At 39.4% G+C, this 25839-nt stretch overlaps 1 protein-coding gene and 1 pseudogene across 2 annotated transcripts in view; both read left to right on the forward strand.

Annotated features, from left to right (window-relative positions):
• Positions 1-4083: 4083 nt before the first annotated feature.
• On the forward strand, positions 4084-9979 carry LOC146646969 (uncharacterized; annotated as a pseudogene). Its single transcript, XR_014908723.1, has 10 exons — positions 4084-4099; positions 6805-6945; positions 7070-7209; positions 7329-7470; positions 7565-7658; positions 7809-7908; positions 8026-8221; positions 8306-8492; positions 8656-8783; positions 8872-9979. The product of XR_014908723.1 is annotated as an uncharacterized LOC146646969 (transcript).
• Positions 9980-14106: 4127 nt separating this feature from the next.
• Positions 14107-25839, forward strand: part of stac (SH3 and cysteine rich domain) — a 32034-nt gene continuing 20301 nt past the window's right edge. Inside the window, exons 1-4 of the mRNA XM_085391653.1 lie at positions 14107-14287; positions 14439-14568; positions 17115-17448; positions 24414-24547. Coding sequence (XP_085247779.1) covers positions 14455-14568; positions 17115-17448; positions 24414-24547 — 582 coding nt within the window. The 5' untranslated portion in view covers positions 14107-14287; positions 14439-14454. The remainder of the gene's footprint in view (positions 14288-14438; positions 14569-17114; positions 17449-24413; positions 24548-25839) is intronic.

A 25839-nucleotide genomic window follows, 5' to 3' on the forward strand; every position in this document is an offset into this window, starting at 1 on the left:
GACCAATGAATCAAGGGCTTGGAAAGTGGAGGGAGTAGAGGAAGCTATTAGCTTAATTGTATATTTTTGAAAACAAGAGTAGTTTGAGAAATCACTGGTATTGTGGTCAGCGTGTTGCTTCGTGGGATTTTGTTGTTGGTAACGAAAATATATGAGGAAAAAAACATAGTAATAATCTTTATAATATAAATTCCACAAAAACATCAAAAGCTAGAGAAGCCCTTACAGAAAACTTCAGCTCTGACATGATGATTGTCCATTATTTGCCGGTCAGTAAATGTGTCTGTGACTCGAACACTAGTGATTTCCCTCAAACACATTTTCCTGCTTCATAACAGAGACAGAATGGAACATCTGGGCAACTACAGATAAAGAGTACTGGACCATAAACCATCCTTTTTGACAAAAATGTGATCACTGGTTGCATACTTCATCAAATATGCAGTTCTTGTAGAAGTGCACACTTGGCATAAAGTGGGATGCTTTATCTATATTCTGGGATCAGTCCAGCCATGCAACCTGATTCATTAAAGAAGGATTCCAACTGTGCTGTTAATCCCTCTATAACACGGCTAGCCAAGATTTACTGGTTGCTTTAATAAGGGAACTGGTTAGCTTTCTCTCTTTTCTGCCTTTAATTATATACAAGTATAAGGTTGCTGAAGATAGCACAAGTGTGATGCTCACTTGTGAGTGCTTCAACATAGATGCAATTACCATATCCAGTAATGCAAAACCTTTAAAATCACGACTGTAACTTTAACTAAGTTACTGAAAATATTAAAGTCAGTTAGTTAAACTTGACGTTATCTAGATAATTCAGTCTTGATAAGTTATCATTCTTGGAAGACAGACCTGAGGAAGAGATTATTATTTGTTAAATACACTGTAACGATGAACAGTTGTTCATCCTCTCACAGAGATGTGATCCTCTTAATGAAACAGGGGATCAGCTGTTCTGTGTTGCTTTTGGCCTCTGTTGTCTCATTAGTCCTGACTGGCACACAGTAGGCTAAAAAGTGACCAGCTGGAGACCAGCTACACTGTCAGGAAGTGCGTCACTGGATCAAATACAGTGATGCAAGAACGGTGTATCAGTTTGAAAAGCTCCTACTTAAATCAGCATTCAGTAAAATGAACAAAATGTTCAATATCTCAATCAGCCGAGTTTTACACCTCTCGAGTGTGAGATCCTGTGAGGTGTTGAAGACTCATGAATCAGCAGAGACACATGAGGCAAAGTTGTTGTTTTAGAAACCTGCCATTAATATCAAACTGTGGTGTTCACAAAACATAAATGTGTGCACGCTTGAAGGGACATATGGACACGCCACAGGTGTATTATGTCTTAATTTCTCCAGAGGGTTTGGTGGAAGAATTGATGTCACTTTTCTAAGGGGGACTCCAACATATGATTCTCCATAAAGCCATAGCTGTTTTATTTTATTTTGTTTTTTTTTATCTCTAAAAAGAGATCATTAGTGAACCTCAGAAGTGTTCAATTTCAACATAGGGCAACTTTTCTGCATTTTTACTATTTGTACTAAGCTAACATTTTATTTGTGCTACTCTTTCTTATGCTGTGCACAGATACAAACTAGCAGGAGTAAGGAATATGTCTTAATATGTCTTAAAGGTAGAGTGAGGACTTCATGAAAACAAGGGCGTGGGGTAATGGTGTTCACCAGCTTGTTTCTTATTCCCTAGTTATTGATCATCAAAACAGTGTTACCCTGGTTGCAAGTCAAGCAGGGTAACACTGTTTTAATGATGCCAACCGTGATTTAAAGCAACCTGATAACAGCGACTAAGGAATGAGAAACAATCTAATGATTAACCATGTATGCTAAAAAACAAACATATGATTATTTTCAACTTAATAAGATGAAAATTATTTTCATAACTTTTTAAGAGGTCAGAAACAAAGAGGATTTTTAGTAGCATAATTTAAACAGAAAGTGTTTGTAAAAGCCATAATAACAAACTGTTTTACTGATTTCAGTCCTGCTAATCCTCCTGCTAATGCATGAAATGAACTACGAGATATTTTTGTATATGTTGTGTAGATGACAGTGTAGCTCACGACAGAAATACTATTAGATAGTGGAGTTTACCATGTGACAAAGGTCCCTGAATCAAAGTAGGTACTGTGTGTAGAGATAAAGTTGGCTACACGTGGTCAATTGTGAAAAAGTGAAAGCTCTCTCTCCCTCACACACACACACACACACACCTACTCCTAGCTCTCATTACTTTATTGTACCCTGCAGAGACCAGTCTTGGGGTGGCTCTTAATAAGATAGGCTAATTAGACTGGGTTCTTGGGGAATCCACTTGCCCATTACTGTAACACATGCTGGGACATTTGTGTGTGTCTGCATAAATATGTGTAGGTGTGTGTCTGTTGTATATGCTGGTTCATTTGTACTTGATCACATCACTTTTTGAAGACTTACATTTCCATCCATCCATTCGCTTCTGCTTATCCTTTTCAGGGTCGCGGGGGGCGCTGGAGCCTATCCCAGCTGTCATAGGGCGAGAGGCGGGGTACACCCTGGACAGGTCACCAGTCTGTCGCAGGGCCAACACACAGGGACAGACAACCATTCACACTCACATTCACACCTAGTGGCAATTTGGATTTTCCAATTAACCTATCCCCACAAACTACATGTCTTTGGACGGTGGGAGGAAGCCAGAGTACCCGGAGAGAACCCACGCAAACACGGGGAGAACATGCAAACTCCACACAGAAAGATCCCAGCCTGATGGTGGAATTGAACTCAGGACCTTCTTGCTGTGCGGCAACAGTGCTAACCACTGTGCCACCGTGTAGCCCTTACATTTCATCAAATATGTTGCTTCTTTATTTCTCTACTGTTCGTGTCCAGTGAATCCAGATAGAATTACAATATTTGAAGGCTTCAAATTTGCTTGTTTGATCTGAAAATATTCAATTCAACAGAAATGCTTTGTAGTGGCTTATAATCTCTCTTATAATAATTTACTGTACAGAAGCTTAAATGCGATGATAGTAATCTTTTATCCAGGAAGTAATTTTCTTATCAATTTTCCACTGTGTTGTCAGAAAGTCACAGTTGGAATGAATCTTAAAATGAGTAATAATTACACAACAGATCTATCATTAGTTATGATAGCTAATGATCCAAACATTCACTCAGTCTATCAGCCCTTCAATTCATCCCTGAATGTGACAACACTGATCATGTCTTCTTGGCACAGAAACTGATGTGAACGCCATGTGTGTGTGAGCAGGAGACTACACTCCAAGAATAGCTTGGTGACATGTTGAGTCTCCCAGAGGAGCTGCGAACCCAACAGAAAGAGGCAAAATGTGGAGTTTGGCACATGCAAGTGTGACAAAGTCTGAGAGGGGATTTCATAACCTCATGGTATTCAAGACACAATGAGCGGAACCAGTCACCAGTGGCACCAGTGGATCAGACCCACTCTTCAGTGAGTAAAGCGAGGTTTTAATCTCATATTTGGTGATTTTTTTTTATAAGGACACATCATGAATGAAGAACAAGTCAGAAGTGTTACTCATTCATGTCGCGATAGCAAGACATTCATGAAGATCTTTATGACTTAACATGAATCACACTGCCTTCTTACAATTACTACTAGCATAAATACTTTTGCGCCCTTTTTTGTGCCACAAATTTGTGCCACAAATGTCATGTTTTCAGTAACTTTGGTGGATATAAGGTGTTTACAGCCTGTTCCTATTACTGAACTTTTGGTTCTGATGGAAATCTGGTAAAGAAATATTTCTCCAGTTAAATAATTATTAATATATTGCAATCATTGTAGACAAACAGATGTTAAATAAAGATATGCGAACAACCAGAGGATTATTGATGAAAGCTCTTTTGCATGTAAATCACTGTTAAAACAGCCAACTAAGTATGCTGATAAAATGTAATTAAACCATTGTTGTGCTACCACAATCAACAGGTTGTGGACGTTTTGTGCATTAATAGAATGTTAATGTTAGCATTTTGAGCATGTTAGCATCAGAGACTTTATATAGATGGATGTGCCCACCATGACATGAGCCTCATGGTAAAGCCTCTAGGTGAGCATTTTGGCTGTTACCATTTTATGAAACAAAATGTGTTTGGAAACCAGACGTTGTGAGGGAAGGAGAAACACTGCACACTCATATCTCAGTTGTGAGGTCAACCTGCTCTAAAGCATATCCTGTTTTATCGTCTTTTTTGACTCCAACACGGTCCATGAAATAGAAAAACCTCATTCTGTATCCAGAAATGCTTGAAACTACCTTGTTCCAAGTGTTATTTTCAAATTGTCCCATGTTGTCTTATCTGGTAGTGGCCGATGGCTGGTTCTGGATGCTTCTTCCTGTTAAAAGGGAGTTTTTCCTTCCCATTGTCACCAATTGCTTGCTGATGAGGTCATGTGATTGTTGGGATTTTCTCTCTATTATTATTGGGTCTTTACCTTAACATATAAAGTGCCTTGCGGTGACTATTATTGTGAATTCGTTCCTGTAAAGACTAAGCCTACGCTTGAAGCCACTGAGGTGTTCGATGGCGGAGGTGACATGATGCCACTGTCATGAATGACACTTGAGAGTGCAGCTGTACTTATCTTGTCCGTTTAACACATTTATTGCTTTCCATCAGTTGCATTTGTAGTTCAACAGTTCTCTTAGTATACAACTTCATTTAACATAAATCACAACAGCACAGAGATCACAAATTGTTTGCTCCTTCCGACCAATAACACTTGACACTAATTACACGTGCCTACCTTAAACACTGTACCATAAAACATATTATACCATAAAAACACAAAAAGTGACCCCTAGTGGCACACATAAGGTAACAACACAAAAAGGCTCCTACAGTTCCTATATAAATAAAATTAAACTGAATTGAATTGAATTAAATGGAATTAACTAACTGACTATAAAACCAGATTTCCCGAGGAGCTGCCCACTTCTGGCCAACTTAGAAACACTTAAGCTACATACACAGTCGAAGTTATTTGTAGCATTGTGGTGACTAGAGACCGTAGAAACTGAATTGTAAACATTTCTCATCTTCCAGGAATCTTTCTGCCATTGAGAAAGAAACATACACAGTAAATTTCCCAGTGTTAAATCAGCAGTGTTAAAGTGTATTTACTCTAATAGAGTCATTATAACGACAGCTGGAGCAAAACGCCTCCCAGTGTGGGTGATAATTCGCGGAGTTAAAAGAGGCAGTGTCAATGTTACTCTAGAAAGCTCCTCCCACCACAGACTCCTTTTCAAACCAAGAGGATTTTTCACGACGCCATTTTCTTTACATCAGTTACACGGTAAGTTGTTCATATTCACTTATTAAAACCAACAATTTGACATTTTAAACACAAGTAGCATGTTAAAATAAGGTTACATTCCTTTTGTCCATGTTTATTATATATTTCATTTTGTACCTGAAGCAAATGTGACATTGTCTGTATGCTAACGTAAGGTTGTTAATTAGTGTTGGCTAAGACTGTAAGGCTTGTTAATTTATTTCAGTGTGTAATGGTGATTGTGTTGTGTTCTAGCATGTTTGAAATTCCATTAAATTAAACCCTCCATGTGTTGGGAGCTACATATTAACATTAGCTAGCTAACTAGCATTTTGGCTAACCTTGATGCACGGGCAATTCACTTGTTATTGTTACATTTTAAATTATGTAAGGCAAGCATTAACTAATTAAAATTTTACACTAATGTTACATATTTCACTTCTTTTTGGATACCTAGCTATAGAGGTCGTTTTCAGTAAGGTTATTGTCTTATTTCAATTCCGCTGCCTTTAGCGATTTTACAGTTACAGTGATTACAACCAGCAGGCAGTATAAACTTGATAAAGTATCCAAAATATCCAGGATTCAGTTTGTAATGTTTTCTTTTAGTAGTTTGAACTTAAGATGGCAGTGTTTGTATTTGTAGTGAGTTAACTTGATGTTAACTAATGATGGTATTGACACAAGTTACCTTTTTCCATTTTGGTTAGCAGACTGTTCAGTATGTTAAACTAAAGATGAACAAAATACTGACTCCCTAGTGCTAAGTTAGATCAGACAAACGGTAAAAGTACTAGTAATTATTTTAGTTTTGTATTGAGAAATATATTTCATGTAGGTGAAATACTCATTTAGTAAAGGCTTAAAAACTACAGCCAAGGGGCTGAAACACCTTGTTACACTGAAAAAAAAGTAACATACAGTGTAAGAAATAACAATGCAAGGCTGTTTTACTGGTATTTATGGGACTGGTTTAATATTAACATTTTCTGTTTTCAGTAGTTCAATGAAGAGCACTGACTATAAGAAATTACTGTCTACAGGAAGCATGCTGCTTAAAGCAAAACTGGGAGGTGTGCAGAAATTTGCTAGAGTATCTGAGCCAAGCCTTAAGGAATTTTGATTGCCGGTAAGAAACCAACATTGTATAAAAAAAAAAGGTGTTCAATGTGCTTTAAGTTCTTTTTGTTATTTAGTCTCTTCAAACTGCATTTTATGATTAATTGAAAATGATCTACGTTTTGGAATCATCTTAGCTACGAATGTATATTTAGTGGAAAAACTGTATAATGTGAGTGTCACTCCTAATCTACCACTTATCAAGCATGTTAGTGGCGCTTAGTAATTTAGTTTTTTTTTTTTTTTTATTTGAGTCACTTTTGAAAAAGTATCTTGAAATGATCTTCATTTTAGGCTACAAAACATTAGATGTCATGTAATCTTTTTGTTTATTCAAACTTGTGTGCTTGTTTCCAGCATTTGCAAAGTTTGGTGTGCCAGCCGTAACAAAAGGAGTGAAAGTTTTTGATAGTTCAGGGACTGAATTGGATGATGATATATTTGAGGATATAGTAACAGATCCCTCAACTGGGGTACTAACCATCAAATATGAAAAAGGTTTGTTTGAGTGATGTGTGTTTCACTGGATGTCATTTTTTTTGTATCATTATTACATTGCTTATTAAAAAGAGTTTATAAAATGTGTCTATGTAAACTCATTTGTTTTGCTCCTGTTTTTGAGGTCTGGAAACAGCTGCTGCAGAAGTGTCTCCTGAGCTGTCCCAGTTATCATTGCCACATTCATCAGATTCACAGGGTACGGTCATCCTTTCAGACAGCCCTTTTAGGAAACGTCAGAAGCTGGATGCAGAAGCTAAGCAAGTAAGAGTTAGCAGATTTCCACATTCTTCTAACAGTGTCATTTTTGTTTGTAGTTTAAGTGTTCTGAACTGCAGTGGTTATATCAACATGTAGAATGTCTTTTTTATTGTGTTTTCCAGTTGGTGGAATCGATTCTCACCAACAAACCTGGTGGAGAATGTATAATAAATGAATACAATCGGACCAAGTCTCTGGTGTCTGAAACCAGAAGAAAAACATACTGGTCAACATACTGGTAGCTGACTTGACAGAAAAAAATGGGTAATTTATTTCTGGCCCTGTGATTTTTACTATTATTTTAAATCTCTATGAATTCCAGGGAAGCTGACTAGTTCTTTTCCTTTTGATCTTGCAGTACATCACCACCACGGCAGGTAAAAGAAATGTATGCCAGAGGAATTGTAACCTTTTTCTCTTACCTCAGTGGCCCGTACTCCAAAAATGGCTATGTAAGTAGCTCATAGTAATAACTGATACAACCAAAATCACGTTTAAACATTTTAAATCCTGCTAAAATGTATGTCCTTATCAACTCTTCATTGTTACATAACTTATTTTGTTTATTCATTTATCAGTGTCTGTACATGTCACTCTCCAAGGAACATTATTATGATGGCGAGGGTGGCACTGGGTACTTGGCCTGGAGGATTAAAGCCATACAGAGATGCACTGCTAAAGGGAGGCGATTATCATCTAGAGGTAACATTTATAATTCAGTGGAAATACATAATACTGTTCCACATTGTGGTTCTTTATTAATAATGGTTATTAAATGTTGTTATTAGTTTTGATAAAGCTGTATTTCATATTGTCTAGCACCAGGAGATGGATCATCGAGTGAAGACCAGTGTGGTGGACCAACTGTCAGACGAGAGTTGCAGTTTGTTACAGAGAAGTTACTGAGTGAGGATGAGTGCAAGGAAGCAATCTCTCTGATGAACAATTCAGCTGATGAAGACACAGTCACAACATGGTGTCTGTTTTTCCACGTTTCAAAGATATCAAAGGCTTGGTGAATATTTGTCATTACTTTGACAATGTAAACACACTTTAATATTTTATAGAAAGCAGATATAATTCTCTATCCCTGTTACAGATCGAACAGGATTTTGTACTGATGTTTGGTGAGGATGTATCAGGCAGGTTGCTGGAGAGGTGGCCAACAACATTCAAAAGAAGGATTATCCAACAAGGCAGAAACCTTCCTTCTACCAGTGACCTGGAAGAACTCTTGCTGGCAGCTGACTCTCCTGAGGATGCCACTGAGGTTAATGCTGACATTGGTGAGCTGTTGTTTCTTTGATTAGCACATTCAAAGCATATATAATGTTTGTCACAGAACAGTTATCCTTTTTGTCTTTTGGGTCTACTCAAACATTTTATCAATGCATTGAAATATATTGTTGATGATGATTCAACTTTATTAAAAACAAATAATTTTTGCAGGCTGGGACAGTGACCTCTCAGCAATTCTATTGCTATTACATCTGATTCCACCATCTGGTCAGGGTCGGAAGAGACCAGGAAAGGTGTCAGCTTCTCAAGCAGAAAGGCGTCTTGTGGTCTTCAAGAAGGTTTGTGTTTCTTTTCTATTTTTATGTTATGAATTACCAATTTAAGAAACATTTGATTCTTATTGCCTGTCTGTATTTGTCTTTTCAGACTGGAACAAATATCCAAAAGCACCTTGATGCCATCACTACCAGCACTCAACCCTACCTCCTGGCTGTTGGGGGTGAAAAAGAATGACATCCACCGGTTCTTCATTATTCTTGACAAGAATGCCATACCATGCAAGTCTACCTCTTCACTTGGTGCTTTTGATGAACTATTTAAAGCACATTTTGTGTTTGGCACATCTTACAACACTATGCTTCACAACATGTACACGTTCATCCAAACCACAGGTTTTAGAAAATATTTAAATACCAAACACCTTAACTATTTTGACCAACAGGCTGACACTGATGTTAATCTACAGCATGATGTGGCAGTTAAAGAAATTAGCACTATAGGGGACGTGATGTCAACTAATGTAGAAGAAACACCCACAACATCTGAAAAGGTCAAATAAGAGCACTTTGGATATGTGTGCCTCTGCTGTTGCACAGCTACTGTGAGCCAATCTACTTTGAATAGTTTTGTCTCCTCAATGGAGGAAGTGTTTTTTGAGATTCATACTCAGGCTAAAGATGCAGCCTTACAGAGTGTACCTTTACAGTACACCACAAGTAAAAATAAATATAATAGTAATAAAATAAAGCATTGGGAGTCCTTTAGCCTGGAAAGATTAGCTTTAGGACCAGGAAAGATGGTGACACTTGGAGAGCTGGAAGAAGGTCCAGAAATTGCTTGGAGCTGTGTTGTCTACCAGTTTGTTTTCAGCTAAGTGGATAACAACACGGTATAGAGTACCGCCCTGACTTTATCATCTGTACAGATGTAGTGTCTGAGATTCCGGTTTTTTGTAAGATCAAAAGTACTGTTGTGAAAGATGGCATTGTATTGCTCTGTGGAAAACTGATGGAAACCCTGTGTTTTGATGACCATTATCATGCATTTAGGGTCAGACTGCATCCCAATATGGTGCTGAAGATGTTGAACATAAATGAGCTGTGTTGCTTCTTCAAATCAAGTATGGCATTTCAGATTCCTCCCTGTATGTCGTTCCATATTGCCGTTTTATGCTGAACTAATTCATTGTTTTAAAGTGTTCTATACACTACATGAGATGTTTTTATATTTTGAGCCTGACATAAAAATAAAGCTGTTAAATGTATTATCTAGTTGTGGTTTTTGCTCACTTGTTTTATATGTAAAAGCATTATTAAAAACCAGGTTTTCATGCTGCAAAACAGTGAATTGTGTGTAAAGGTAACACTACAGGAAGAGTTTTAGTAACATTATTTGGTGTAAAATTAATTACAAATTTTACTCTATGGGAGCTAATTTTTCACTAGAGATTAGTGTATGAATAACACAGTATAGAGTAACATCAACTCCCATCAGAGTTCTTTGAACCCCCAGTGTTAATTTCAAATAACACAATTCAGTGTTAAAAATCAGTGGGATTTTACTCAAATAGAGTTAATTTATCACTAGAATAGAGTAAATAATATGACACTACTAGTAGTGTTAAGTTGATTTAACACTATGCGGTGTTACTCTGTTAAATTTTTACTCTGTTTAGAGTTAAATTTACTCTAAAATTTTAACACTATAGAAAGAGTTGATTTAACACCAATTCTGAATGGAACCAAATAGACTCGGAAACAGTGTTAAATTTAACTCTAAGTGTTAGTTTGACACTGCAAATTTTACTGTGTACCCCTGATTAATGTATGACCTGGTAGTAAATATGTTCGAAGGTCACCTAGGCAACTGGAGGCTGGAAAGTCTGCAAATGACAAGCCATCAGCTTCAAAACAATGTGCAGTGAACAAATCAGTTTTATGTATTAGCTTCACTTTTCAGACCTGGAAACTATGTCCAACCTTTATATACAGTCTGTTTCTAGCATGCACATTAACATGTGTTATTTCAAAGCACCCCAAACCCAAGTACAGCTTCACTGGTGATGCTTTTATAACACTATGGAACCAAAGTTGATTTGAAATGTATATGTGCAGGGAGGTCTACTTAAGAAATATAAGACATCCCAAAATGCATTTTCTCGTTAACATCCTATAACTCTTCGTCATGCATGAGAGGCCAGGTGTGATCAGGTAATGGTTCAGCCTACTTGTAAAAAAACCAAAAAGAATTCTGCATTTCTATGGTGTATGTGGTGCATGTGTGTGATATGTTTTTTATTCCTACCCTCAACATCAGCTGTTGCATTAGTATGAAAAAAGAACACATGTTTAAAATTTAGGAATACATGAAAATTTAGTGTGCGCTCTTTTATCTTTGTGAAGAAATAAAATCGTATTACTCTGGATTTAGTTACGGTCACAAATAAGTATCAAACCAAGTCTTTCAAATATTACATTTTTCCTGAGAAAGTAAATAGAAATTTGAGAAATTAATAAAAATGTGCTCTGTGGTTATAACAGTTGAAAGAGGTGGCTCATTGATGGGCATACCTCTTCTATTGTTCTTTTGGCTGATGCCTTATCCACAAGATGTCAACACATGGATCTGTATATTTGATTTGGCATACGGTATTCTTACACCAGAAGCTCTTCCTGATAGAACCCTCCCAAGGGATCCTTCACATATTAGGCGAATGTGATGCAAGAATGTGGCAAGAATGTGGTTGATGGTTCCCATATGCAGGACTAATGCATTAATAACAAGAAAGACAAATACTTAAAAACCAAAAAGCAACTGTGGACCTGAAACTGCACAACTCAGATCTTTGCATCTCCTTAATGAAACATTTCATTGGGAATAATTAACCCCTATTCCTCCAGCCTATCGTCCTCCATCGCTCAGTATTTCTCTCATTTTTTCACGCCTTCTTTGCACTCTTGACGGACCAGCAGCTGAGAGAGGAAATTACAATGTTCTTTCCCTGTCTCGCTTTCACGCTTGGCTCTCTACGCTTGCTTCCTGGCACAATCGGTCAAGCACTTGGTTCTTTCTGTTGACATGAGTCACAATAACCACACACATACACCACATGGACTGAATGTATCATTGACTCGTGCTCGGACTGACTAACCCGGGGGATTGTCTTGTGTTCTCTCCAGGTGGTGGGTTATCGTGTGAAAGCGCAAGACATCAGCTCATTTGCGGTGTCAAATGAGCTGATGTCATTTTTACACCACCCTTACTACTGTGAGAAAATACAGAAGTATACCCTTTGACAAATTAACAAGTCCAGGATGAGTCTAAGTGTTAAAACAAAGTCACACTCTTTATTAAGACTGATTGCTCTTTCTGAAAATAGGTTAAATCTGCTGACCTTCTGCGGGCTAATATAGAAAAACTCTAGACAAATAAAACCATCTTCACACCATCTAAACTACAGAAACACAACCTCTCAGTCATTCACCTCAGCTGTATAGGTACTGTGTCATGACATATGTCAGTCAATCTTTGCACTTTCCTTTTTCTGTGTTTTCTCTGATGTATCACTCTTTAGCGTTGAATGCATGCCCAATCACTGAACTTCATTTTGGATGATCCCGCAAAATGTAGAAAGAATCTGTTTCACCGTGGCTTGTTAAAATAATACATCCACAGTTTGGTGATAAAGATTTGACAAACAAAACGCGATATTAATCTTGATGTTAGGAGGTAAACCAACCTTTCAGGAATGTGACTGACTTTTCTGGGATTGAATCCATTCTGCTCTGGATTACAAAAATCAATATGTAGTCTCACTCCTTGGGACTGTGTTGGTGTTTGCATTCCTGTCAGAGTGAGGAGGCTGCAGTCTGGCACCTGCCTCCTTCATCCTGCAACATAACTTCAAGGACATCACATCACAAGGGAGCCCGGAGGGAGGCATCATGATGTATCACTACAGTGAGTATCACATCTATCCCATCGGAGGTGAAGTAAAACGCTTTATGTTTCACTGCGAAACCTAAAGAGTAATAACACTGCCAGTTTCCTCATCAGTAGCTTACCAGTGTGTGAATATACTGGATTGTGTGAGTGTCGGCTTGGGGCTATTCTTTCTGAAAGTAATCCGCGACAGATGGACCTTGAAGGATATTTACTTGCTTAATACTGGTTTGACATTTTGGGAAATGGGGTATCCTTATTCATGTTATTGCTTAGTGTTAGATGAAGGTACAGATGCCTAGTACTTCTGAAGCTCACAAACTAGTATTATTTCCTTTGTTCACACAATAACTGAATGTGACAAAGTGCACTATTTCTTACCTGAAACAATGAATTTCTTCATTTTTTCTTTGGTTTTGTAAGTGGTTTGGTTTTTTTCATGTCTTTAATCTAATCTAACTGGTCCATGATGTAGTTTAAAAGCTGATAGTCAAACATAAAAGGGTTATCAATCGTTTCATCTAAAGTCAGCAAGGGCTGTTACATCATCACCTTAATAATTTAGTATTTTGCTGGTAAAAACAAAGCTTCTATCTATTTTCAGTACACACATGCTTATATTTGGCTGTCTATCTTTGTGAGGATATTTGGTGACGTAATTTAATACTAGCCCATTATCCCAACAATACAACTACAAGAGTTAGCATAAACCTAATTCTAACCTGGACCCGAGAAAAACCTGTAACCCTGAAACAGGCCTTTGAAGAGAGTGTGAAAAAGTGAGGACCAACTCACTCAAAATGGTCTAGAACCTCAACCTGGTCCTCACTATAATAGCTAAACAAGTAAACACAAATGTGTTTGACCTTGACTAAAGTTCATGAGGTGAAAGACGTTTTTCTGACCTAAAAGAAAGTCTGATAACTCTAAAAAGGAACTGCATGTATATCTGTAATCATGCATTTTTCTCCTTTGCAGCAGAAAAAATATCTCAGGTAGTATTTTAATTCGAAGCAGCTTATTTTTGTGCCATCATCACACAGTCAAAAAAAAAAATCTATTGTGAGAATTCTTTAGTTAGCGTTAGGTTGGTGTTCAAGCCTTACTCGAGTGAAGTTTTGCTGTCTAAAGCATTTCTGGAAAATTCTCTCAGTCTTTGTCAACTGAATTAATAAATAAAGCAGGTGGACCAATCTGAAGAACAATTTATTGACATTAATCTGAACAAGTGTGCTATACATAACATTTGGTTTGGAAAGAAGCGCATGCACTCGTGCAAAGAGCGTAGGTCCTTGACTTTTCTTTTAAGAAGAGCAATGATCCATTTGAGAATGAGCTTTTTCCCTTTGAGTGCATCTGGACAGACTCGTTGTGTCTCCTCCTTCTCCATCCTTCTCAGCCCTACCCTCCCTTGATCGCTTACAGCTCTCCGCCCTCAAAGTATTGACAACGCGAGGCGCACGGCGCACAGCGTGGACTTGGAGATGTCTTGGCAGTTACGCACGACGCCACGATAAACACGAAAGCCTCCTTCAGACGGACAGGGCACTTTGAAGCCGATCTGGAATTACTTGCAACTTTTGATTCCCAAACCACTTTTTTCCACCCTTGTGTCTTTTCAGTACGTTTTACTCCTCGTTTCTTCCCTCTTCACAATATATCAGCAACGGATCTAAACGACTTATCTTTTTTATTATTTCCATTAGAAGAACAGAAACGATGTAAACCGCTTGGGGGGGAAACGAACTCAGTTGAGCAGTATCTTTTTACAGAGTACAGACAGAGAGGATGATTCCGCCGGCCAGCACAATTCAGGACGAAAGTGGGGGCAAAGAGGACGAACGGGACCAGAATGAGACACCCAAATCCCCGACGGCGAACGCCAGCCAGCAAGAAAGCAAGGTAGGACTATCCCGTTGTTGTTGTTGTTGTTGTTTTCTTCTTTACCACGAAAATGTTTTTCACTGCACGCCAGTGCAACTCTGAAAAGGAAATTAAGCAGGCTAAAAAAACTTCTTTTAATACGAGATTTAAATGGGCTCAATTGGGATGAGCTCCCAGAAAGAAGACCGCACATTTCCTCCTCCTTTAAATGACCGATAACACACTGATAAAACATCCTAAAACAACCTGATGTGATTAGATTTAAGGAAGCCATAACAAATAATACGAGCTGTAGCTTACAACTGGGAGACAAACCACGAAGATAACGAGGTTAAACAGAAGATAACGCTGAGATCAGTTTAAACTCACAGCAGCAGCTCACATGCTCTCTGTGGTTTTATATGAGAAGTGTACTGTGGTGTTTTTCTTTGGAGGAGATAATAGAGAATAACCTGCTTAGTCCAGCTCTTGTGGGTACTGGTTTACATCAAGCATGGAAAGGTTATTTAAATTAAAACTGAATTAAAAACGGGAAACAATATGGTCTTAAAAATATGTGCATTTTCATAAATAAATAAAAGGCACATGGCTTGGACTTTCTACTTGGAAATGAGGCTGTGTGATAGAGCTGGCAGCTGCCTCTGGCGTTTTACCATCTATGTGGGTCACATGTTGACCCCCAGACTACTACATTTAGCAGTACAATATTGGACTACTGATCATGGCAGTGGATAGCTGTGACAGCTCTTCCCACCACGACTCCCTTGCTGGGCAGATGAATCTCATGCTCCGTCTCCTTCTGACAGCGAGGTTGTGGTTTTTGTATGATCAAGTTGTTGTTCAGTTTTCTTAGTTTCAGCTGAAACATTTCAGCATGGGAACTCGTACTTTGGCACGTTTCGCTGGATATTTCAGCAGACTCCTGGCTGACTTTATGCAATTTCCAAGCTTCTGCCAAACAACCAGACTCACTTCCAGCATCATAGGTGATTTGTCATAGAGCAAAAAAGGCATTTAAAGAAAGTGTTTTAATTTTGTTACAGTCATGATAAGTAGAATAAATTCCTCAGAAGGCTGAACAAGTTTACAACCATTAAGTAAAGTTGTGTTTGTGTTTTTATCCCTCCTTTAAGAATACTGTGAGGCCTGAACATCAAAAGCGCAAGGTGAGCCTCCACTCTTGTGCAAACTGGCGCATACTGCTGATATCAGTCCGTCAGAAGAGTCATGATTGCATGTGAATAAAAGTTGTTCACTCCACAACTTTTATTCCTCTTAACGAAGTCAGTGCCAACCAGGTTAAGTCCATCTTCACCCATATTTTTAGAGGGCACTCTTTGTTTAAGCTGCATCGTATTTGAAGTCATTTGAGTTATAATCCCATGTGATAAATGGCTTTGGCGGATTGTGTTGCAGTGCTCCACCCAGCCCCCATTAACCCTCCCTGCTAACAGAGAGCTGAGAACTCATAGAGATTTGGCGCCATCGAAATACAGCATGAGCTCCTCCATGCATGCACACATGCCTTCACTGTGCTTTATTTTATATACATTAAAGCCACAGTAGAGCAAAAAAGAGGGCCTTTATCATCACACATCATCACACATTTACCGGTAGAAATAGGTTTTCCATCTACTTTTACTACTGTTTTTCTTTTCATGGATCAGCAGGAAAACAGCTGTAACAGGTTGCAGGAGGATGTATTTGTTCTGTAGGTTCATGCTTCTGTGTGTATGCGTTCATGCGTGGGTGATGATGACAGAGAAAGGGTCTAAAATTGATTGTTTCCAGATTGACTTGCAGGACTGATTGATCTTCACCATAACAAAGCCGCAATGATAAGCACTCTAAGCAATTTGTGCAGGCATGTTCACAAAAATGACAAGCGCAGAAACAATGCACCACGTATGACTGCGTCTGCGTGCTTTGCAACAAACACCAAAGAGGACGAATAAATGCTCAGAGGTGTTTACAAAAGGCGGATGTAAAGACGAGTCGGTGCTGTGAGAGAGAATCATTAGGAGTCTTTCCCGACCTATCAGAAAACATAATCTATTTTTCAATCGGGGATTTATAGCCACACACCAGCCTGGAAGCTGAACCATAAAATCACATTAGAGTGGCTTAGCAATTCTTTATTATGTGTCTGAGCCCAGATTTGAGTGGGTTTCAGGGGTACACACACTGGTTAAATTAAATGATTTGTCAGCGTGGAGCATTATGAATAGCGTTACTGTAAAGGAGAAGCATAATGAGATTGATAGGGGCTGCTGCCAGAAATGACAGCACAGTGTGTGAGGAATGGTGTTAATGTGATACACTGGCCTAACCAGAAAATCACATTACCCTCCCAGGTAGGGAACCTGGAAGGTTTTCTACTGAAAGGTGATAAGTTGAGACCACGGTAATAGTCATGTTATCGGGCATCAGTGAATGAGATTTGCCTGACGGTTACTGCAGTAATGGACACTCAAAGATTTTCTGTCTCCTCATTTTCTCTCAAGCAGTCTGTCTTTTTCTCTTCTTTGCTCCACTTTTCTTGAACTCATCCTCTCCTGTTTCAGCTGCAAAGACTCAAACGCTCCCTGTCCTTCAAGACCAAGAGCGTCCGCAGCAAGAGCGCCGACAACTTCTTCCGGAACAGCAGCGAAAACAAGACGGAGCTCCTCTCAGACGTGAGCAGCAGCACGGGCCATCTTTGCAACATTGGGATGGCCCCGCCGCACAACACCAACCTCCCCATTCCTCCAGTTCCTCCGGCTATTCCCTGCGCTCCTCCTCCCACGTCGCGCTCACAACCACGCAACCCGATGCAGTTAGACTCAGCAGGACACTGCTTCATGGAGCACATCTTTAAGAAGCCCACGTTCTGCGACGTCTGCAACCACATGATTGTAGGTAGGGGTAAAAGCTCTGCTCTCCTTCATCATAACATCAAACACAGCTGAGAAGGCAAATGCCTGATCATCCAATGAGCCCTGCAATCATATCGTGAGGAAAAACCTTTTAATAATGAGCTCTCCACTAGGTGTTCTTCCACCAGAGAAACATGCATTAAAGTGTGCGAAGGGTTGAACGCAACGTGACATGTGGATTTATGCTCCATTATCCAGTATGAATAGTTGGCAAAGCTCTAAAACACACACCATGAGTATCTAAACAACAAAAAAAAGACAATTGCACACCTGACACTGAGCATCTGACTTAATCTGTTGACACGTGACCAAAGTATCTCCATCCTTCTGATTCACACACTGAGCCCAGTCCCTCCATCTGTCTGCTGGGGTGTCAGATAGCCAGCAACGTCTGCGCCAGCACAGCTACCTGTTTTCCCCTTGCCAGATGTTCTGGTTCCTTTGGCTTAACCATCACTGCTAAGGCTCTGCATCTCAGGGAGTCTGCAGTTTGATAATTACAATTTGCTCAACTAGCCCCATGGCATCATGTTTGGTAGCAGATAAGAGAGATCAGACTTCGTACCGGGAAGGTAGACATGTAAACGAGCACCTACGTTTATAATTGTAGTTATGCCATCAGTTTAATATCTTGCAAGAGTTTCTGCTTCTATTTGCGCAATTAGAAGTTGCAGTTCAAGCGCAAAAAGTACTTCATGGTTATGAGGCAGGTGGATAAATGGTGACACTGCTGCTGTGTCAAACAGTGGTCCATTCAGGGTTTTCTTACAAACCAGGCGATATTTATCATATCACTGCAGTGAAAAAGAAACACGTGCACGTCTTTGATTGGTTATAAAATAGTTGTGATCAGATCAGGTACACAACCGTCACTCCATATATACAGACTATTATTCCCAGACACCCAGGTTTTTAAATATAACAAAACACATTTATGCCATTTATAAATGTCTTCATGTAAATTATGTGTCTCAAGTTTTGGATGAAGGCTTCTGGACTGTCACAGTGCATAACAATTATCTGTTTGGCTGAACAGTGTAAGCATACTGCTTTTACTGTGGTTGGGATAAGATGTTGTGGTGTGGCTGATTTATAAAATGAATACCTTGTAAACGGGCAGCCTCTTGCTAGAAAGTCCAGAGAGGATATCCACTTTGGTGTTATTTTGCAATAAAGTTAAAGTCAGTACTTGATAATGAGTTTTATGAAGTTCTTACCACAGTTAAATGAATTTATATTGGAAAGTAGTTGAGTTCTACAGATTAATTTTATGATTTTAACCCGGTTTTCGCTCACATTAAAGGAAATTTAGAGGCTTTTCTTGGAGTAACACAGAATGTATCATCACCCAAAGATAGAATCCGAACAAGAGGGAAACTTTTTCTAATGTGAGGCCACAGAAAAAAACTTTTCGCAGCTTTAGCTCACATACTGCTACACATTTATGAACTTTGTAACATACGCTGGTCTGTTTTATCTGGTGTGATCGGTGAGGCGCATCCAGTGGCTTTGAATGAGACTCAGCTGGTCTGTTGGTGGTGAGGATGTGATGCTGCGCTGCCCTCTGGTCCACACATGAAAAAAAGATGCTGCCCTCGTCTTCAGTTGTCCCACCTTAATGAGAACACTATCGCTCTCTGTCTGTCCCTCCCTGTGTGTGTCTGTGTGTTTGTGTGTAATGATATGCGATGGTGTTATCAAATTCTGACTCAACATCCCAGAGTCAAAGAGCAGCACACAGGAGACAGAAGGAGAGACACTAGAGGAGGAGAAAGGTGGACTCAAACTGATTGGATTGATTATTAAATCCTAATGGTCACCCACGAGGAATGTCTCCAGGTTTATGGAGTTAGATAATCATGCAACAAGTTTTTATAACATTTTTCAAGTAAAGTTCACATTTTTATGCACTGATATCCTGTCTTGCACCTCTAAAGGTACACAAATAGTGTTGCAAGCAGATATTTGACTTTCTAACAAAATAAATGAATAAGCTGTTATAAAAAATATCACATACACTCAAAATGTAAAAATATAGCAAGGATGTGCTGTTTTTCTTTTAGACACTAGGATCAATCTAATATGAATTGTTCCTATTTCAGAAAAAAATGCCATATAAATCTATGTGTTTAGTGTATTTATGATGCACCTTCACTATTAAATAATCAGTCTAATACATGTATGCTATTATTGCGTAAGGCAGACATAAAAGAAATAAACACCCACCTTCTTCCTACTGGAGTCTTTTATTACCTCAATGCGTCAATTTCGGTGTGTCATTTAGAATAAAAATAGGTTTAATTATAGTATAGTGCTCGCTGACTCATTCATTAGGTCTACTAGATGAAGGTAAGGTAGTAGAACAAAGAGATTAATTCCTATTTGAGCAATAAAGATATTAGTTTTTAATTCATTTTTCAAAATGACCTGTATGTAAGATAGACGCCCGTTTACTTTCACGTACTGAAATTTGGATTTGCATAACATTAGATGTACTCACAGAATAACCAAGTTTCATTCTTCATGCTGGGATTTTCTGCATCAGCAAGGATCAATAAAAACAAAAGAGCTGTATTCAGTTTTCAAACCACACTTTCCTGCCACTTTAAACTTCTTCTCATTCTGTTCCATGCTTGTGTTTTCTGTCATTTATTACATAGTCTCTATGGTATGTATGGCATTTGCACATAAAGCATCCATCTTCACAGTTCGCTCGTTTCCCTGGTAATTTTCGCCTTTTTCTGGCAAGAAAGAAAAAGCTTAAAAATGTATGACTATTCTTGCTCCTGATTTTCTGCGATAACAGAATATGCAGGATATGTGCAGAATATGTCATGAAATCTCTGTCAGCTTATACGAGTTAAACAGTTATTTACTTTCAAAATCCCCTAAAAGACCCAAAGGATCCATGCTCACTCCTGGGATTAACAAAACTCGATATTCTGGCAAAATTAACACGCACTAATCGGTGCAATTAAACTCCTTAAATGTGCATGACAGGTTTAGTTGACCACGGAAAGAAATTAATCTTGTGCTAGGAGGTCAAGGTTTTCCCAGTAGAGATGCTTGGCTGTGGTGTTGAATGACACTTTATTACATCTCCCTCTAATACACATACAGTACTCGTGCACTTACTATGTGAGAGTTTTGTTCGTGCTGGTGTCTGTGGCGTTTTCCGGTATTTTGTTACATTTCAGTGACACACTGCACGTCACGCACACATCTCACACGCACCATATAGCTCTTTCTGTCACCCAGGATGCAAACAGTACGTGCTGTGACATCTCTGATTCTTAATTTATCTATTTTAGTGTTAAATCCAGCAGCTGACGTTGTCCGCCCTGCCTTGAAAGTGTCTCACGCACCAGCACGCCACTAACAAAAAACCATTACCAAATGTTAAACTGCATGGGAGCCATTGGGGAAAATGTCATTGGAGAAAGTCGGATCATGAAAAGTTTAAAGACAGTTAAATGTGAACAAAAACTGATGTATTGAAGTTTGAGCATTGGCTCAAAGCGGTAATTTCAGCATCTGTCAGTTGACGGGAAGGTCATTTATTTCCTGGACTGTAGACTGTATACAAAAGATGGACATAAAGTGTGACAATTTGTCTTGTCCATGAGAGGGTAAGAGGGTGGAGCTGCGTCATTACCAGCTATTAATTAAAGCTCTTCCATAATTAATTGTGATGCTATTTTTATGCTTTTATTAAGGGATGCTGGTGAAAACCCTAAAGCAGCTATGCCTGTAACGTCACATCACTTCATGACTTAATACAATAAAATCAGATTAGCTGTGCATAAAATTCTTTGAATGAAAACTTGCTATAGATGCCAGTTGAGTAAAGGTTTTTCTGCATCTCTGTACTGGCTTAATTTTTCAGTCCCAGAGGTTTCCACGTGCTCCAGACTCTTATATCTCAGCAGTTACTGTGGCTGTTGAGATATAACAGCAACAATGTTATCTGACATTAATCAGATATGTGAATAAATAAATAAACAATGCTAACAGATACACTGAAAGGCTGCTTGATGACCGATGCTGTGGAAGAAACTAACTGCAAGTCTGCAAGTAATTGTAAAGAAAGCTTCTTGTGGTCAGAGTTTAAGAAGAAGACGAGGTGGAGGGGTTATTGTCTCAGTTAGGGTTATTTGCACGGGAAATCAGGAGGCGTGAAGTAAGGACGACGGCTTAATGGATCAATGTATGGCTGAGAGAAGGGCTGTCGGGAGGAGAGAGGAGGAAATGGAAGGAGAGAGGTTATGAGGTGAGATGAAGACGGTACAGAAAAGCTGGCAGGAGTCTTGTCCTTTACTGTACTGTAAATGAATAATAAGCTTTAATGGCAGAGTATCCACAAAAAAAAAGAGCAAATGCCAGAGAGATCAGCACTGTCACTCAGATTCCCCGCAGCTATAATGCCTTCAAGCCCTCAATGAAAAAGCACCTATACACACACGTACACACATCCAGACTAACATCATTATCCTTCCATTACCTCAGGAGGATGGCAGTGTCACCTTCCTATATGTGCCTGCTGAAACACAGCGGTTTGTTCCCTTATTAGTTAACATGGAGGCGTCTCATTATTCCCCCATGTTGGAATGAGTCAGCTCAAACAAGCCGATCAACAACAGCTTGACAAGCGCTTAATTTGCTCCCTGTCCCAGTGCACGGACGAGAGCTTGAATCCGGATGTCTCAGAGATATCTCTCAGGGAGATCGTTTGTTGACCTGAAGGGAAATGAAACTCGAGGTGCTCGTTAAGCAACACAATCAGTTGACCTGATTTAGAGCGACCTAGAAATCGGCGCAGGTTGCTTCTCATTGCCTCCGCGTCTGTCATTGTTGTTCTGTTGTTCTGTGGCGAGGGTTCAGGGCCGGGATCGCGTTTCTCTCAGTTTCTGTCTCAGCATCACTAACTCCACCTCAGCCAAGCGACACAACAGCTTTAAATGGGAAATACAGATACTGTTTTCCACCCATTACTGAGTTTCAAGTTCCTGTCACTGCTGTCCAGATCCAAATAGCTGTGACGCCAGTTTACATTACAGCACATGAAGAGCAGGCAGAGATTTTTCCCCCTTGTTGGCTAAGTAAACTACACACAAAGAGCTTAGTTTCTTAAGCACACAGTATCTCATGTTAACAGTCCTTTTGTGGGGGGTCAAGTTTCCTCTGATTACCTCTGCTCGATGACCCCCCTCGACCCACTCGTGAAACTGAACGTGCATTTCTGAGGATGATCTGGATTGAAATCACGACATTGTTTCCTTGCCACTGTGGCGGGTCCACAGTAAACAGAAACGACACATACTGACAACACTTCTGTGAGGAAACTTGGAGCAGACAGATCATCTTATGTTGTGTCTGTTCCCTTTGATGCTCACAGAAGCAGATCGATGTTTCCTTTCGCATGTCCACATTTTCACACGCACATATGAAGAGCGTGGGCCTAAGCAGGGCACGTGCTTATTGATTAATCAATGAAGAGCCAGAGCTGCATAGCTGCCAGATTCCAACTAATAGCAGCTCTGGGACTTGGAAACATTGTACTCTTTTGTTAATATGAACGAGCTCTCATAGGATATACAGTGGCTGGTTGTAAGTGATGTTTGTTTTTTTAGCGTGGTACGTGCTGTATGTCTCATACCAGTTTATTGATTTTATCTTGCCATGTTAGATTTATTACTCCACAGACTCCCCACTTATTTCATAAGAAGATAAATTAGTCTTTTTTTCATATCTTGCCTCATGTCGCTTGATGCACAGCAGTCATAATAGCTGTCCATTAGCTTAAGCACTAAAGTTATTAGCTTACCAGCTTTGATTTGGACTGATTTATCACTTTTATTGGAAAATAGGTCAAGGCTTTGGCCAGCTTACTCGTCTCTCATTTGTATCTGACTGGAATAGAGGGTAGGGGATGATAACTCTGAGTCTACAGGTAAATATGTCATATAGCTAACTTCTTTTGCCCTTGGGCAAGAATATGGTCTGTGATTGACAGTGATATCACGTTACATTTTTTAGGTTAGGAAGTTGACACGCTGAACTTCTTACCATTAGGCATAAAGCAAGGTCTTCTTCCTTCAAATGTGAAAGAAAAACATTGTTTTTTTATAATGAACCAACGAAATAAGCCGGAAGTTGGGCTACGTTTGCGAAAAGCTTCACTGAAGATTAGCTGCTGCAAACTTCTGAGGATGGCAAACAGAGAAAAAAGGGCAGGAAGGGTCGGGCAAAGAACTCAAGGTGTGTGGGGCATGTAGGGATTTATAGACATACGTGCTCCTCAACTCCTAAAAATACCTATATTCCCTATTTAATGCATATCTACTGCTGGTATCTTTCTTTGTGAGGTTCATTCTGTTATACCTTTAAGACTCCGCCCTGTCCTTCTTATTTTCGTTTCTCTATCCTTCGCTCCATTTCCCTTTATTTTTCTTTTATTAATCTACACACCTGCGTGCACAAATACACACACACTCTTGCTAAATGATTGCACCTCCATCGTTGCATAACTTTTGGATCTCAAATTAATCTTCAATTATCTCATCAGCTGTGAGTCAGGCATTAATAAGTGACAGCGAACCTGCACACAGGTAGCAGTTTGACGAGCGATATTAACACGGTGGAGACACGCCTGGCTCAGTCACAGTCGGACTAATTTTTGTAGAAGTGCACGCTGTGAGTTGCATTTTGTAAATTTTTGTCCCTGTTAAAATGTTCCACATGTCATTTCACAGGTTTTTCTCAGTGCATGCTGGGAAGGGCTCCAGAAACTAGGAATAAGAGTGTAAAAACAATGAATAAATAAATGAGACGCCGTTCTGGACAATATTTTCATCTCCTCTGCTTTTTTTCTCTGTAACTTGCTGTTTGGTTGTAAGAACACAATTTGATTCCAGCTCCCGACATTGCCTCTTTGTCTGTATGTATCAGGCACAACAGCCAAGCATGTGGTGTTCCTGGCGGGAAATACGGCGAAACACGGCCTCCGCTGCAAAGCCTGCAAGATGAGCCTCCACCACAAGTGTGAGAACGGTGTTGGGCAGCAGCGTTGCATGGGAAAACTGGTAAGATGCATGATAAGACTCTTTCGGGAGACTGCGTCTCAGGAATATAATTATTGATGTCAGTACTGTGATAGCAGATCAGAACTGGCTGTCTGACCGCTTCCCAGCAGAATGTGCTTATTCAGAAATCACACTCTATGTGTGAGTGTGCAAGTACATCTGTGACCACCATCCATCCTCGTCATCCTCCTCATCATCGTTATATCATCGCTGTCTCTGTGTTAGATAATGCAACTCATCGTTTACAAAAACACTGACCTCCTCCCCTCCTCTCTCAAGTTCTGCCACGCTTCTGGACAAACGTGGTCACCGAGAGGCAGCTTCTTAAACCCACTATTGATGAAGTCACATGGGCAGGCTTTATGATGTGTTTGACATTTCAGAGTAGCGGCCTTACTTTAACACTCGGGGAACTGTGGAATTACAGGGTGGAGTGGTTATTAAGGACCTTATCTGATATTTTATGTGCTCATCTAAAGTCTGTAAAATGCAAATGGACTGCATCTATGCAGCACTTTTCTAGTCTTATCAACAACTGAAGTGCTTCACACTACAAGCCACATTTGCATGCCTGTATAGCATGTTTTTTATGGTACGCAGCATTGACATGTGGTGAGTTTTTGGGGTCCAATGCGATACCGAACATCTTTCCTCATACAGACACGAGGATCTGGGGATCAGATTAAGTGAATGAATAAACCTCATGATCCACAACCGCCTTTCTTAGGGGCTTTCAGCAAAAAATCTACAGTGTGCTTTAAATCCAGAACCTGTATTGTTTAATTTAGGAAGTTTCCCTATTAACAAGCTGATGCTCAGGAACCACAACATTCAGTGAGAGAGGTTTCAAATGTATTCATGTGATGAAAAACTTGGAGAAAATAATTATTATTGTGTCGTTTCACCCCAAAATGTGGTTTCTCCCCAAGAAACACATCACAGCCTCATTATAGAGTGATAACAACCTAAATTAGTGTTCTGTAATATGATTCACAATCTTGAATGGCTCGCATCATCTGTGAATGAAATTAAAATGAAACCTGGTTGTGGAATGGGTCCACCGGGGTGGTCCGGGTGTTTTTAACTGGGGAGTTTTCGGCCTGACTTGTAAAAGCAACTGCCAAGAAGCATTTTCACTTCCATAGCAGTCCAAAAGCTGGAAGACTGGATCGAACTGGGACCTTTTAATCATTTGTGCTCATCCTGCACTGAAGAAAGAGACTTTAGAGCCACATGTTTGGATGTATACTTCGTGTCCACACCTCAACTTAGCAAATTTGTCTGAAATTACT

The sequence above is a fragment of the Rhamphochromis longiceps genome, linkage group LG19 (genome assembly GCF_057381845.1).
Source record: "Rhamphochromis longiceps isolate RC_006_pf linkage group LG19, R_longiceps_female_GT1.1, whole genome shotgun sequence".
In the NCBI taxonomy this organism is placed as follows: Eukaryota; Metazoa; Chordata; class Actinopteri; order Cichliformes; family Cichlidae; genus Rhamphochromis; species Rhamphochromis longiceps.